Source organism: Microcaecilia unicolor, chromosome 4, assembly GCF_901765095.1.
Source record: "Microcaecilia unicolor chromosome 4, aMicUni1.1, whole genome shotgun sequence".
NCBI classification, from domain to species: domain Eukaryota; kingdom Metazoa; phylum Chordata; class Amphibia; order Gymnophiona; family Siphonopidae; genus Microcaecilia; species Microcaecilia unicolor.
In genome coordinates, this window is record NC_044034.1 from 196,282,160 (window position 1) to 196,295,237 (window position 13,078).

At 44.1% G+C, this 13,078-nt stretch overlaps 1 protein-coding gene across 1 annotated transcript in view; it reads right to left on the reverse strand.

Moving 5' to 3' along the window:
- Positions 1-5,262, reverse strand: part of OSBPL5 (oxysterol binding protein like 5) — a 102,518-nt gene extending 97,256 nt beyond the window's left edge. The window contains exons 1-2 of the mRNA XM_030202451.1: positions 5,169-5,262; positions 3,553-3,650 (exon numbers count right to left, since the gene is read on the reverse strand). Coding sequence (XP_030058311.1) covers positions 3,553-3,650; positions 5,169-5,190 — 120 coding nt within the window. The 5' untranslated portion in view covers positions 5,191-5,262. The remainder of the gene's footprint in view (positions 1-3,552; positions 3,651-5,168) is intronic.
- Positions 5,263-13,078: the final 7,816 nt, after the last annotated feature.

A 13,078-nucleotide genomic window follows, 5' to 3' on the forward strand; every position in this document is an offset into this window, starting at 1 on the left:
TACAAAGGTGCATTAGAGTCCTACTATATGTTCTTGTGATCATGCTCAAGGTATTGGTTTTCCATTTCAATCACTCCCCCCCCCCAACTAATCAATACCTGAATATAATGTAGACAGCACTGCATATGTTAATTTGATATGAGGTACTACTAGAGTACACATATTGTTTTGAAAGTGACCTATTGTACAGATTGTAGGTTTAGGTTTGTGTAGGCCTCTAAAGTCCAGAACAGTGTTTGACCTTTTAATATAAGATATTCTGTCAACTGCATACAACCTATATGACAAAGGTTGTAAAACTGGGTTCTGAATAAAGCTGCTGTACATGAGAGATGATTCATTCCAAATATGAGTACTCTACACCTTAACATCTGATTTTCTATCCTTACAAGAGTAAAGACAGTGAAAACACAGCCCAAACCACCTTTAGATTCTAAACCATGAAGTAGGGATGATAATGCAGATGCCTTGACTGTTAGATTACTGCAAAGTATACGTGTGAGGTAGGCCATGGCTCACAGAAACATTATAAAGCTGTATTTTTGGACTTGGGGTAGGGGCATCTGAAGAGATACAAACATTTGCTACAGGGTGTCCTGCATTATCTTTTTGAGTGCTGATCCTAGAGGTCACTGACTTAAGTGCATGCTACTGGAAGTTGTGATTATGGGTTTGAGACATGGGCGTGACTTACTGAGCTGGCTGTTTGTGTCCAAACCTGGTGGAATGTGCAGAAACTTGTGGGCCATGTGCTGTAGCAACATGTGTGAAAGCTGTTATGTGTAAAGTAACGCATACTATTCCAAAGTGACCCTTCAATTGTACACATTCACAATAGTGAAGTGCAGCCGTTCAAGTGAGGGTAACGGCTCAGATGGCCATGTTGTGGGGACAAAGGGAATGGTGTGAGAATGACTTGCTTGCATTTTTATACAGTTCATGGCTATGATTTGAGAAATGTTGTGGCTTACTGGATTTACTTACCTGATAAGCCTACCTGACTGGTGGCAGCCTAGGTTAAACTGTTACACGTTTCAGATGTCAGGGAGTGCAAAGGTGCAGACGATCTGCTCCCGGTGTGGGGATACCACATGAAAGAGTTCCAACCGTGCACTGTGTACAAACACCATACAGTACACCCAGAACCTGATGTGAGCTACCTTCTCCATTGGTACATCATTTCTATTCACCCTCTCTTCTGTGGCTGACGTGAGCCCTGCAGCTATTTCTATGTGGTAGCCAATGTGTTTTACCCACTGGAAGGAAACGTATTAGGAAACGGCGACAGGGCCATTGGATGGGGTGGAACAGGCAAAGCTGAAGTACTGACAGGTGCAGACATGTGCTGTGCGCTACGCCAGATGTTGCCGCATGACATTTACCATATACACAAAACTATTTTATAGCCTGAGTGAGGAGGCATGGCCAGTCCTCATCGGACATCATGCGCTTATCATCACACAATGCCCAATAGCCAGCACAGTTGGACCTGATCCTTTACTGTCTAATGATTGTGTGGTAGGACAAAGGGACAAACACAGTACTAACCACATAGTAATTTGTACATTGTGCGCAGGCATTGCTGACAGCACCAATACATTCACCATTTGACCACCAACGGGTAAAGCTGCCGTAGGCGTGCAGCAATCCCATACACCCGGACTACTGCAGAACACTTCTTTCTCCCAGCTTGTGGACCCTTTTACAAAGTGGCAGTAAACCCAATGCAGTCTTACTGTTCGCTAAAATATAAGTACTGCAAGATTACCGCAGCAGCCTGGTGGTAGTTCTCACCCCCAGCGCGTCCCTTTTCCAGCGCTGGTTACCGGCAGCTTAGTGCAGGAGACCTTACCTACCACCACCTCAATGGGTGGTGGTAACTGCTCCCCTCTCCCCAAAATGGCCACATGGCAACTGAATCACTTGCTGCACAGACATTTCTTCAAAAAACAGTAAAACCTAACTTTTACATGCTGCGGTAAAAGGGAGCCTCAGTGCACCACAAAAACACGTGCTGACACCAGTACAGGTCCCCTTTTGCCACAGATTCATAAAAGGAACCCTGGGTGACAGGGTGCCCACAGAGCATTCACTCTCATCTCACATCATTCCCAGAACACAAGTTCCTCTACATGAGATTTTTGATGTATGTTAATAACACTGTTTAATGCGCCAATGTTAATAACACTGCCATCAATGTGCCTACTGTACTAATGCCCCCACGAGCTATTGCTGGTACACATTGTTGTTGGCATTAAGGCGCATCAAACGCACTACCTACATACGCGCTATTTTTCTTAGCGCTGCTTAGTAAACATGCCTAAATTTTAAATGTCACCCCAAAAAGGGGGTGCAAAAATGGGAGAGTCATGGGCGGCTCAGGGAAGATCATGGGTGTGGTTTTGGTTATGCACAATTATAGAATAAGAGTGCTCCATGCCTAAATCTACGCAAGGGTAACTGCATCATGTTTTCGTTGGTGCAAATGGATGCGCCTAAATTTAAGCTCAACCCCCGGGACTAAGTGCTATTCCAGTGGTCCCCAAACCTGAACCTGGAGGCACCCCAGCCAGTCAGGTTTTCAGGATATCCACAATGAATATTCATGAGACAGATTTGCATGCACTGCCTTCACTATATGCAGATCTCTCTCATGAATATTCATTATGGATATCCTGAAAACTTGACTGACTGGGGTGCCTCCAGGACCTGATTTGGGAACCACTGTGCTGTTCTATAAACCATGCCTAACTTTAGGTTCAACTTATAAAACAGCACTTAAGCGGGGTTTTTTCGGCACCGATTTTTTTTAGACACCATTTATACAATTCACCTTTATATGGCCTTTATCTGTCGTAATTGTCTCTGTTCCTATCCCCATCCTATGCATATACCATTAAAGTGTACACTATGAGGATGAAATCAGCATTTAGACATCAAGAATGCATGTAAATGACCAGTGTACCAGCACATATGTACATGTGCATATGCCAATATTCTGGCTATGCCCTATTCTATAAAATGGCACCTAAATTAGACAATGACACTGGGACCCGCAGTAACTGCAGGGTGGGGACAGATCCCATGACGACGAGGCGGGGACAGAGCCCGCGGGGATGGGGCAGGTCCCCATGTCATTCTCTAGCCTAAATACAATGCAGCATAGCTTAAAGGTGGGCAGAACACACAGTTACACATGGAAATGATAGAACAACAAATTATATGTATGTTTTTTTACAGCAATCTAGGTGCTGCATTTACACCAGCTCTACAGGTGGTACAAGTGCTTGTGCCTAAAATATATGCTGCACTAATATGTTATAAAGGAAAGTAGGTGCCTACTTTCCTTTATGGAACAGACTCCAGATAAGTGGTGCTCCTTTATAGAGCTGCCCTACACACACCAGCAGCTGGTATTTTTGAAAAACGTGTGTATGCAGCTCTAAGCGCCTATTTCTGCACAAGGGCAAGAGCTCATAATGTTACACCCATTAAGTAATAAAAAGAAAAGAATGGTGGGTGCACCCCTAAAGTGCTGACAAGATTAATTACCTTTAATTTGAATTCCAGTTCAGTCACGTAACTGCTTTTTTCACATTCAATGATAACTTTCCCACCAAGTTCCACTGTCATAGTACCGTACAAAATTCCTGTAAGAAAATGATAAGCAGGTTGTGAGGCACTAGTAAATTAACAGAGAGGCACACTGTAGGGTAATCTCCAACCAGTATACAGAATGTGAACATGATGAATACATAAAGGGCTAGATTCTATATGTGGCGCCTTAAAAATACGCCTAGGTGTATTCTATAAACTACACCTAAAGTCAGGTGCCGTTTATAGAATACAGCTAGCGCCCATCCACACGACTAAATTTAGTCACTGGCATTTACACCAACTAAAATTTGGTGTAAATGCCGGTGACTAATTTAAGCACAGAGCGGGTGTATTTTATAATAGTGCATATAATTGTTTAGAAACGCCAAAGACCCGCCCATTCCATGCCCCCTTTTCAAATCTGCATCTTACTCCAGTCGCACTATATAGAATCGGGGGGAGGGGGGTAGGGAGTGGCTACACCACAAAGGGCAAACCAAAATATACACAGGGAAAAACCATTAAATTGTACACTGATCAACTGAACACAGTCGAGACCATTAAATGTGTTTCACATGCAAAGCTGCATGTGCAAGTTTAGGAAAGGTCACTGAAGGGAGAAATTAACAACATGGAACTTATTAAGACATGCTATTTTACTGTTAACCTCAGTTATTAGTAATTAGGTCTTATTGAATAAATAGAACCTGTGCTAAAATAGCATGAGCTAGTGGTAAAATAACACATCTTAACAGTAGTCCATTTTGATAACTAACCTCCTTAGTGTGAAGAATTTCAGCCTCTGATATCCAGAACTGATATTGTGATGTCATAATGCCTCATTCCACCAATGCTTAACAGCCAGTCTCATCAGTGATGTCACAATGGCTTGATTGTCCTATACTTGGCTCATTTTTATTACATCTAGCAGTAATTTTGATTTCTAGAGAGGGAGGAATGTTATCGATGTGGGCCACTGTTAAGATGTGTTATTTTACTGATACTCTCAGTTATTAGTAACCACGTCTCATTGCATAAAATGGGATCTGTGCTAGAACATCATGAGCTAGTGCTAAAATAGCACATCTTAACAGTAGCCCAAGTTGATAACTACATCCCTGACCCTCCTACTATTCAAAATTTACATTTGAAGGTGAAGGCAGGGGATCCTTTAGCTACTTGATTACAGACAATGGTATGTAGCTATACATTCCAATTTATTTGATGATTTTTGTCTGAAACTTGGTCTTAAGATGGTATTTGCAAAGGGAGGGGCATCTTTACTTAACGTGCATTAGTATGCACTCTCTTCCACCACATTCACAAGAATAACATGGGTGCGGCAGCAGATAGCACATGCTACGGTGTTAGTAACATACTCCAGATATGTAAGTGGTTACATTACTGGAAGTGAAAACATGGCAGTGGTGGTGAAAGTTGCATCTGCCACAACCCCATAAACAGTGCACAGGGAAAGCTCTGAGTACAACATGTGCTGATGGAAGCAAGACTTGGACCATCTTTCAAAACTCTGCTACCTAACCATGGTCTGAACTTGAGCTGCCTCTTACCTTTGCAATGGGCATAGGGCATGGTGACAATGTAGTCCTCGCTCCTACTTAAGAAAGTGAGTCTGGCTTTCCCATCAAGTATTGCTGAGAGGGAATTCCCTGTGGTGGTAGAATGGATGAGGTTGTATTCATTTGTGCAAAACAGTTCTCCTTACCAAAAACTTTACATAAACTGCTCATAATCCTGAACAAACAGGTGCAAAATGTGCAACAGCACCTGTGAAGGTGCTCAATTTAAAACTGCATGAGAGCTCTAATAAAACTGACTGCAGTGTAATTAGAGCAGCCAGATCGTTCATCACTGCAATGTATCATTGCTTTTAACATTCTGAGAATGAATTTAGCATGTCACATTCCATTCCAGAATCTCTCTCTTTCCTCTGCTACAAATGCTTTCTCCCAAAACCCATATGATTAGGAAATTCTGTTGTAATTTTGGAAGTAAAGATACAAGTGCACTGCCAAAAGCCAACAGCTGCTGAGTAATTGATGATATCATGGTCTTATTTGCACACGAGCAACAGATTATAACAAATGCAGGATGGCACAAGTTACGCAAAAGTTCGGTCCATTATTTGGGACGGCAGCTTTGTGGCATGGTTTTACATGCAAAAGGCATGTTTTGAAATTGGTCTCAAGATGATATCTGCTTACAGAAGGGCATGTTTACTAAATGAGAGTGCACATTGTGATTTTCCTGTATTTAACATCAATGCCACCTCCCTGCAGGCAGAGGGACTATAACTCTTTCACTTTCATTGCATCCACTGCTGGCCAATAGGAAGAGAGCAGCCTGAACTTTCCAACCTTTTCACTACTAGTCTTTTATATACAGTGCCTTGAAACAGTTGTCACACTGTTTTCACATTCTTTTCTATTTTATTTATAGGCTTTAACAAAAGTATCCAAGCACACCGCTTGTACCAGAAATACAGAGAGAAGTAAAATTGTTTAAGATAAACACATTTGACAAATGATTAATTAAGGTAACATCTTTTCCTTGGACCACCAAAAACAGGGGGTGGCTAAAAAATTAGGAGATTTCCCAAAAGAAAATACAATAAGAAAAGTTTTTACATGATAACATCCACACATTATTTAAACTAATCAGTTTTCTGATGTCACAATCTCAGTGGTAATTTTCTTCAGGTCCAAAAATGATCTCAATTGTTCAGGAACAAAGAAAACATAATTGACCCATAAGTAACAGATCTGACATTTGCATGGATAGGCTAACAAATATGAGGCCCCCAACTTCTTTAACTTCATCTCTCATTCATAGAAAAACTTTTCGCCTTTCCTGTGTTGACCTTGTTACATCTGGATGAACCCAGATCCTTTGACAACAAAATTGTACTTGAGAATTTCAAAAATAAAGTCTCAATATAAAATTTAGATCCTGCTCAAAGACAAATGAGACCAGTAATGTTGATCTTTCCTTCAAGTCAGAAAATGACTCTTCCACGAGTGGAGGAGTGGCCTATTGGCCTAGTGGTGGACTTTGGTCCTGGGGAACTGAGTTCAAGTCCTACTTCAGGCACAGGCAGCTCCTTGCGACTCTGGGCAAGTCACTTAACCCTCCATTGCCCCATGTAAGCTGCATTGAGCCTGCCATGAGTGGGAAAGCGCCGGGTACAAATGTAATAAAATAAATAAATAATAGATAAATCTTTGACGTTGTCATTTTTCCTTATTTGTGACGGTACTTGTGCTTGAGTGCCGGTATTTCCTCAGATTTATTAGAGGCATTATACAAATAACAAATCCTATTTAAAGGGAGAATAGCTTCTTTAGGCAACTTCAAATTTTCAACCAAATACTTTCTAAACAATTCCAGAGGAGATATCCCTAGGACTTTCGGAAAGTTTAATAAACACAAATTAAATCTCCTGTTATAATTCTCCAATTCTGCGACACATCAAAATCTTATCCTTCACTACAGGTGCAATAACATCCTTAAGATCTTTTACTTCCATCTTAACTTGTTCCACTTGCTCATCAATGTTCTCCTTAACTGCTTCTAAAGAAAGGGTCAAAGAGTCAACTTTACTTATGAGATTAGTCAGTTCCTAAGCAGATTTGCCCACTGTTGCATTCAATCTTTGTAGGACCTTCCTGAGTGTCCCCAGTGTAACCACCATGGGTGCTGCCAGTTCAGCTCCATTGTTCTTACTAGCGGCAGAAGCTTCAGGTTTGGTTCCCTCCATGCAGGTACTTGGTATAGCACCTTCCACCTCCAAGGAATTTGCAGCCAGCTACCTTATATCTGCTGGGCAGTGTGGTGGGCTGACTGCTGGCAGGGACAATGACGCATCCAGCCCCAGGAAGGGAGATGCTCCTCCGCCCTCACTAGCAGCAGGGACTCCGCCCAACACCATGTGTGGGAGCTTAATGATGTACCTCTCCAAACTCTGCTGCACCGAAGAAGAGGTGGGTGCTAATGGGGGAATGGTCCTTACCACCCTCTTTCTCTTAGTGTGTGGTATCAGGGAAGGAAAACTAGAACTGCGAGGCAGTAGAGCAAATAACGGAGCAGGCAACGCAGACAGCATTCATACCACCATATTGGCCATTCCCCAGTCTTCACATTCTAATGTATTTTGAATTGTATTTTTTAGACAGCAAAGTAGCAATTTGTTTCACTGATCTACAAACCTATGCTAAATTTTCAATATCTCTCTATATAAAAGGCAACCCCAACATTCTGAAGCCTCCACGGAAGTTGAGGCGCCCGAGATATCCGGTGTGCACTGGAGTGTCTGCACCGCCCTCCCGTCAAAACGTCATGACGTCGAGGGCGGAGCTATGACACTTCACGAGGGCCGAAACGGAAACGCCACAGCGAACAAGGCAAGTAGCTCGGAGGGACGGAGGGAGGAGGGGCCCCTTGCTAGCGCCCGTTTCATTGCGCTCAGAAACGGGCATTTTTTCCTAGTAAAAGAATAAACACCAGAAATTTTATAAAATATTTTCCACGCATAAAGAAAGTTTTGCATGTATAAATGTTCTATTATAAGCTTGTCTACTTTTACATGGTTCACAGGAAGGCATTAGAGGAGGGAGGAGGGCATTTGAGCAGAGCTAGAGTGAAGCTGTGAGGTACACATGTATTTTCTGAAAAAACACAAGTGTACCCACAATCCGTTGGATTCTATATATTGCACCGAGATTTCTGCGCAAAAGTAAAAGCATATTCCATAACAAAGCGCATAACTTAATAACAAGCTAATCAGCACTGATAATTGAATGTTTAGCACTAATTGGCATTAATTAGAATTTACCCGCACTACCTGCTAAGCGTATTCTGCAAAGTTGTGCGTGTAAATTCTAATGTCACTGCCAAAAAGAGGGCATGGCTATGGGTGTGGAATGGGCAGGTCATGAGTGGAAAACTATGTGCAGGGTTATAGAATACACCTGCGCTGCACCTAACTTAGGCACTGGTATTTACACTAAGTTTTACTAATAAAGCCCCTAGAGAACCTGGGATAGAATTATCATACAACTGACACAACATCAGTTCCAAACCTTTATTTACAACTGAATCTAGTAATTTAAGATGAAAAAAAACTCTTATATATTATTCAAATCCCACCACCGCTCTTCATTGATCGTATACTGTGTGTTATTTTATATCCTGAGGGGGCAAACATCCAAAATTACTGGACTAACCAAATCAGTAAACCAGGTCTAACATTAAAACACAAACTAGGAACTGGTTGAACTAAATCTCTCCCTTCTGCTAAAGCTAACTTACAAGATATATATTGAAGGGACTTTGATTGCCTTTTCTCTAACCCATAAGGTTTGGGCTAGTTTCTAACAATAACTTTAATATTTTCAAGTTCACTACCTGTAGATTTATATATCTCTTCTTTTACTCAGTACTTATTTTCATTACCAAATAATGTAGTATTAAAACAAAATTCATGTGCAGTTCCCTTTAAACTACCAGCCCCTCCCCACCAATAAAGACTAGAAATATTAATAAATACATATTCTAGGCTTACTAAATTTTTACCTAAAAACTACCACTATTTCATATCAAGTTCAGATAATCAGATTAACCAATAAAAACTCAATACTCACTTCAATGTCCAAATAACATCAAATAATTGCCTAAATAACTTCTACTCAAGTCACTAAGCAAAGGTGCACGCTAAGGCGTATGCCTTTGGCTTGTGCCTTAGGCTGCATGCTGAGCAGCAGTGTGCTGTTGTTAGGTGCTGCACTAAAATCTTTCACGGCACCTGACGTCAGAAAAATTGGGCCCTGCTCTCCCTTATATATGGACTGCAATAAACACCTGAAACCGTCCGCTGAATACTGCTCTATCTCCCTTCAAGCTACTTAATATTACCCGCTTTATTGTACAAAAACCTTAGATGGGAAGAGTCTGGTGTGTAAATAATACAATCTTAAATTTGTGTGTTTTTTTTTTTATAAAGCAATCTAAAAAAGCAGTGACCTGAGGGCAGATCCAGAACATATGGCCCAATGTTGCTCCCTCCTCTTTACATTTCGGACATGCACTGTCCGGGGAGAGTCCCATATGGAACGCCCTCCTGGGGGGGACACGCGCTCTCATAATAAACTTGTACTGTACTTCCCAATAGGATGTTAATCTTGTAGTCTTTCTATGTCCAAGGAGCTGCTCTTTCACTACTGCCGCTGCAATTGTTGTCCTTAACTCTGCGCTCCACGCTTTCGCCAGTGCAGCAAAGTTCGGCTCTTCTGCCATATCTCTGATATGCCTGTGGTAATAGGTTAATGGGACCTTTTGTTGCGCTCCCAAGGAGACAGCCGAGCCCAATTCCTCCTGGACATCTTCCGCTAGTGAGTCCTATGGTAGTTTGCTTATGTAGTGTTTTAATTGATAGTAATACAGCCAGTCAGTTGGTTGTAGAGAAAACTGGGCCTGTAGATCCTCCCACGACTTGATCTTTCCCTCTGCATCCAACGCGTGCATAATATACACCAGTCCCCCTCTGCTCCACCATTGAAATGCTTCGCATATCTTCCCCGGAGGGCAGTCCTGGTTTCCACAAATTGGCAGATATGGGGTTGTTTGTGTCGAGAATCTATGGTATCTGCACAACCAGCGCCACGTTGCTCTGGCAGTTGGTAAAATCTGAGTTATATTCAGCAGGCCACTCTCCTCTCCTGCTCATTTATAACATAGTAGATGACGGCAGAAAAAGACCTGCACGGTCCACCCAGTCTGCCCAACAAGATAAACTCACATGTGCCATTTTTTGTGTATACCTTACCTTGATTTGTACCTGTCTTTTTCAGGGCACAGACCATATAAGTCTGCCCAGCACTATCCCCGCCTCCCAACCACCAGCCCCGCCTCCCACCACCGGCTCTGGCACAGACCGTATAAGTCTGCCCAGCACTATCCCCACCTCCCAACCACCAGCCCTGCCTCCCACCACCGGCTAAGCTTCTGGGGATCCCTTCCTTCTGAGCAGGATTCCTTTATGTTTATCCCACGCATGTTTGAATTCCGTTACCGTTTTCCTCTCCACCACCTCCTGTGGGAGGGCATTCCAAGCATCCACCACTCTCTCCGTGAAAAAATACTTCCTGACATTTTTCTTGAGTCTGCCCCCCTTCAATCTCCTTTCATGTCCTCTCGTTCTACCGCCTTTCCATCTCCAGAAAAGGTTCGTTTGCGGATTCATACCTTTCAAATATTTGAACGTCTGTATCATATCACCCCTGTTTCTCCTTTCCTCCAGGGTATACATGTTGAGGTCAACGAGTCTCTCCTCATACGTCTTGTAACGCAAATCCCATACCATTCTCGTAGCTTTTCTTTATGTAGCTGATAGCTTATATGATTGCTTTTTAGCTCTCTCATTTCAAAGTCAGTAGGTGTAAAATACTGGATCGATCGGAGCCAATCATTCAAATGTCTCATCCCATTTGCAATCGTCATGTGTCTCATATTCAAAAGTCCCAAGCCTCCATATTCCACCGACACCTGCAGGAGGGCCATTGGAATTCTAGGTTTCTTCCCTTGCCACAAAACGTTTTGAAGGATCTTTTTCAATTTCTGCTCATCATATTTGGTCAGGTACAGGAGCAGTGTCTGGAACACATATAGCCACCTAGGCACTATCATCATATTATACAAGGCTATCCTTCCCAGGAGTGTTAAAGGAAAGCCCTGCCACATTTGCAATCTTATTCTAGTCTCATTCAACAACTTCTTTACATTCCATGCATACAGGTCTGTTATCTCCTGGGTTTTTCTAACTCCCAAATACTTAACAGCATCAGATTCCCACCCTATTCATTGGGAAACTGTGTTGCACATCCTCCGAGGACAAGCAGGCTGCTTGTTCTCACAAATGGGTGACGTCCACGGCAGCCCCTCCGATCGGAGATCTTCACTAGCAACAGCGTTTGCTAGCCCTCGCGTGCGCATGTGCGACCGTCTTCCCGCCCGAACGTGAGCGTGATAGCCAGTCTTCTTTTTTCCGTGGCTCAGGATGGCTGTTTTCAGTCGGTCTGCGCCCCAAGGAGACCCCTCGAGTCTTTTCGCCGCGTTCTTCCGTTCGGAAGTGTTCGGAATCTTCTTTTCCGTCGTGCTCATCTTCGTTTAAAAAAAGATTTTTTTCCTTTATTTCGAGAGTTTTCCCTTTTTGGCCGCCCGTACGGGTTTTTTCTTTTTTGGTGCCGTTAGCCATCATCACAAACCTTTTTGTTCGGGGCCTCATCCGGTGCTTCGACGTCTTCGGTACCGAGGTCATCGTCCGGTGCGTCGACGTCTGCGGTACCCAGCTCATCTGCCGGTGCTCCAACGTCTGCGATACTGAGGTCATCGGTGGTATCGATGTCGTAGGAGGGTGCTTCGTCTTCCGGAATGCAGGTGAGGGCTCTCCATTCCCTTGCTGGTAGTGGTGAGCCCTCGAGTAGGTCTCCGCCTGACTCAAGGGCTCCTGCGGTACAGGCCCCCCGGGATCGACCTCTTTCGGACCCGGTCCACAGGAGACATTTGGATTCGACGTCCTCCTCTTCGGTACCGGGAGGTACCAGTGACGTGCTTCGGGTCGCCTTCCAGACGCGGTACCAAGAGACGGTCGCCTTCCAGACGCGGTACCGAGAGCTCTGGGTCGCCGGTGGCACCGGCACCCAAGCGTCGACACCGGGAGGACCTATCACCCTCCATACAGGAGGTGTCGATGCACTCCACTGTGGACAGCCCGGTACCGCCTCCGCGTCCTGGACAGATTCTCAGCTCGTCGCCTGTACCGGACTCCTTGCCTTACTCGACAGCCGCTCTGAACGAGAGCCTCAGGGCCATCCTCCCAGGGATTTTGGAGGAGCTGTTGCGCCCTTCTTCTCCGGTACCGGGGGTGATTGCGCCGCCGGTGCCGTTGAGTGAGGCGCCGGCTGGCCCCTCGCCTGTCGTGAGGTCTCCGGTCCCGCTTGTGGTACCTGCATCGGCAGCCTCCCAGGCTGACTCCCCAACGACATCGATGGAGGAGCTTCATCGCCGCCGATGCGGGAGTCTTCCTCTCGACGTGCCCACCGTGGCTATGTTTCCACAGAATCGAGACGGGCCCGGCTTCGGACTGGAGTCCACGAACTAGTGTCCGGCACCGAGGGTGAGGCCTCGTGGGAAGCAGAGGAAAACCCGAGATATTTCTCTGACGAAGGGAAGTCTTGCCTCACCAATCTAATGCATTTTTTTGAGGGGGTAAGCAAACATGTGGACAATGGGGAGCCGGTTGATATTGTATATCTGGATTTTCAGAAGGCGTTTGACAAAGTGCCGCACGAAAGACTCCTGAAGAAATTGCAGAGTCATGGAATCGGAGGTAGGGTATTATTATGGATTAAGAACTGGTTGAAAGATAGGAAGCAGAGAGTAGGATTGCGTGGCCAGTATTCTCAGT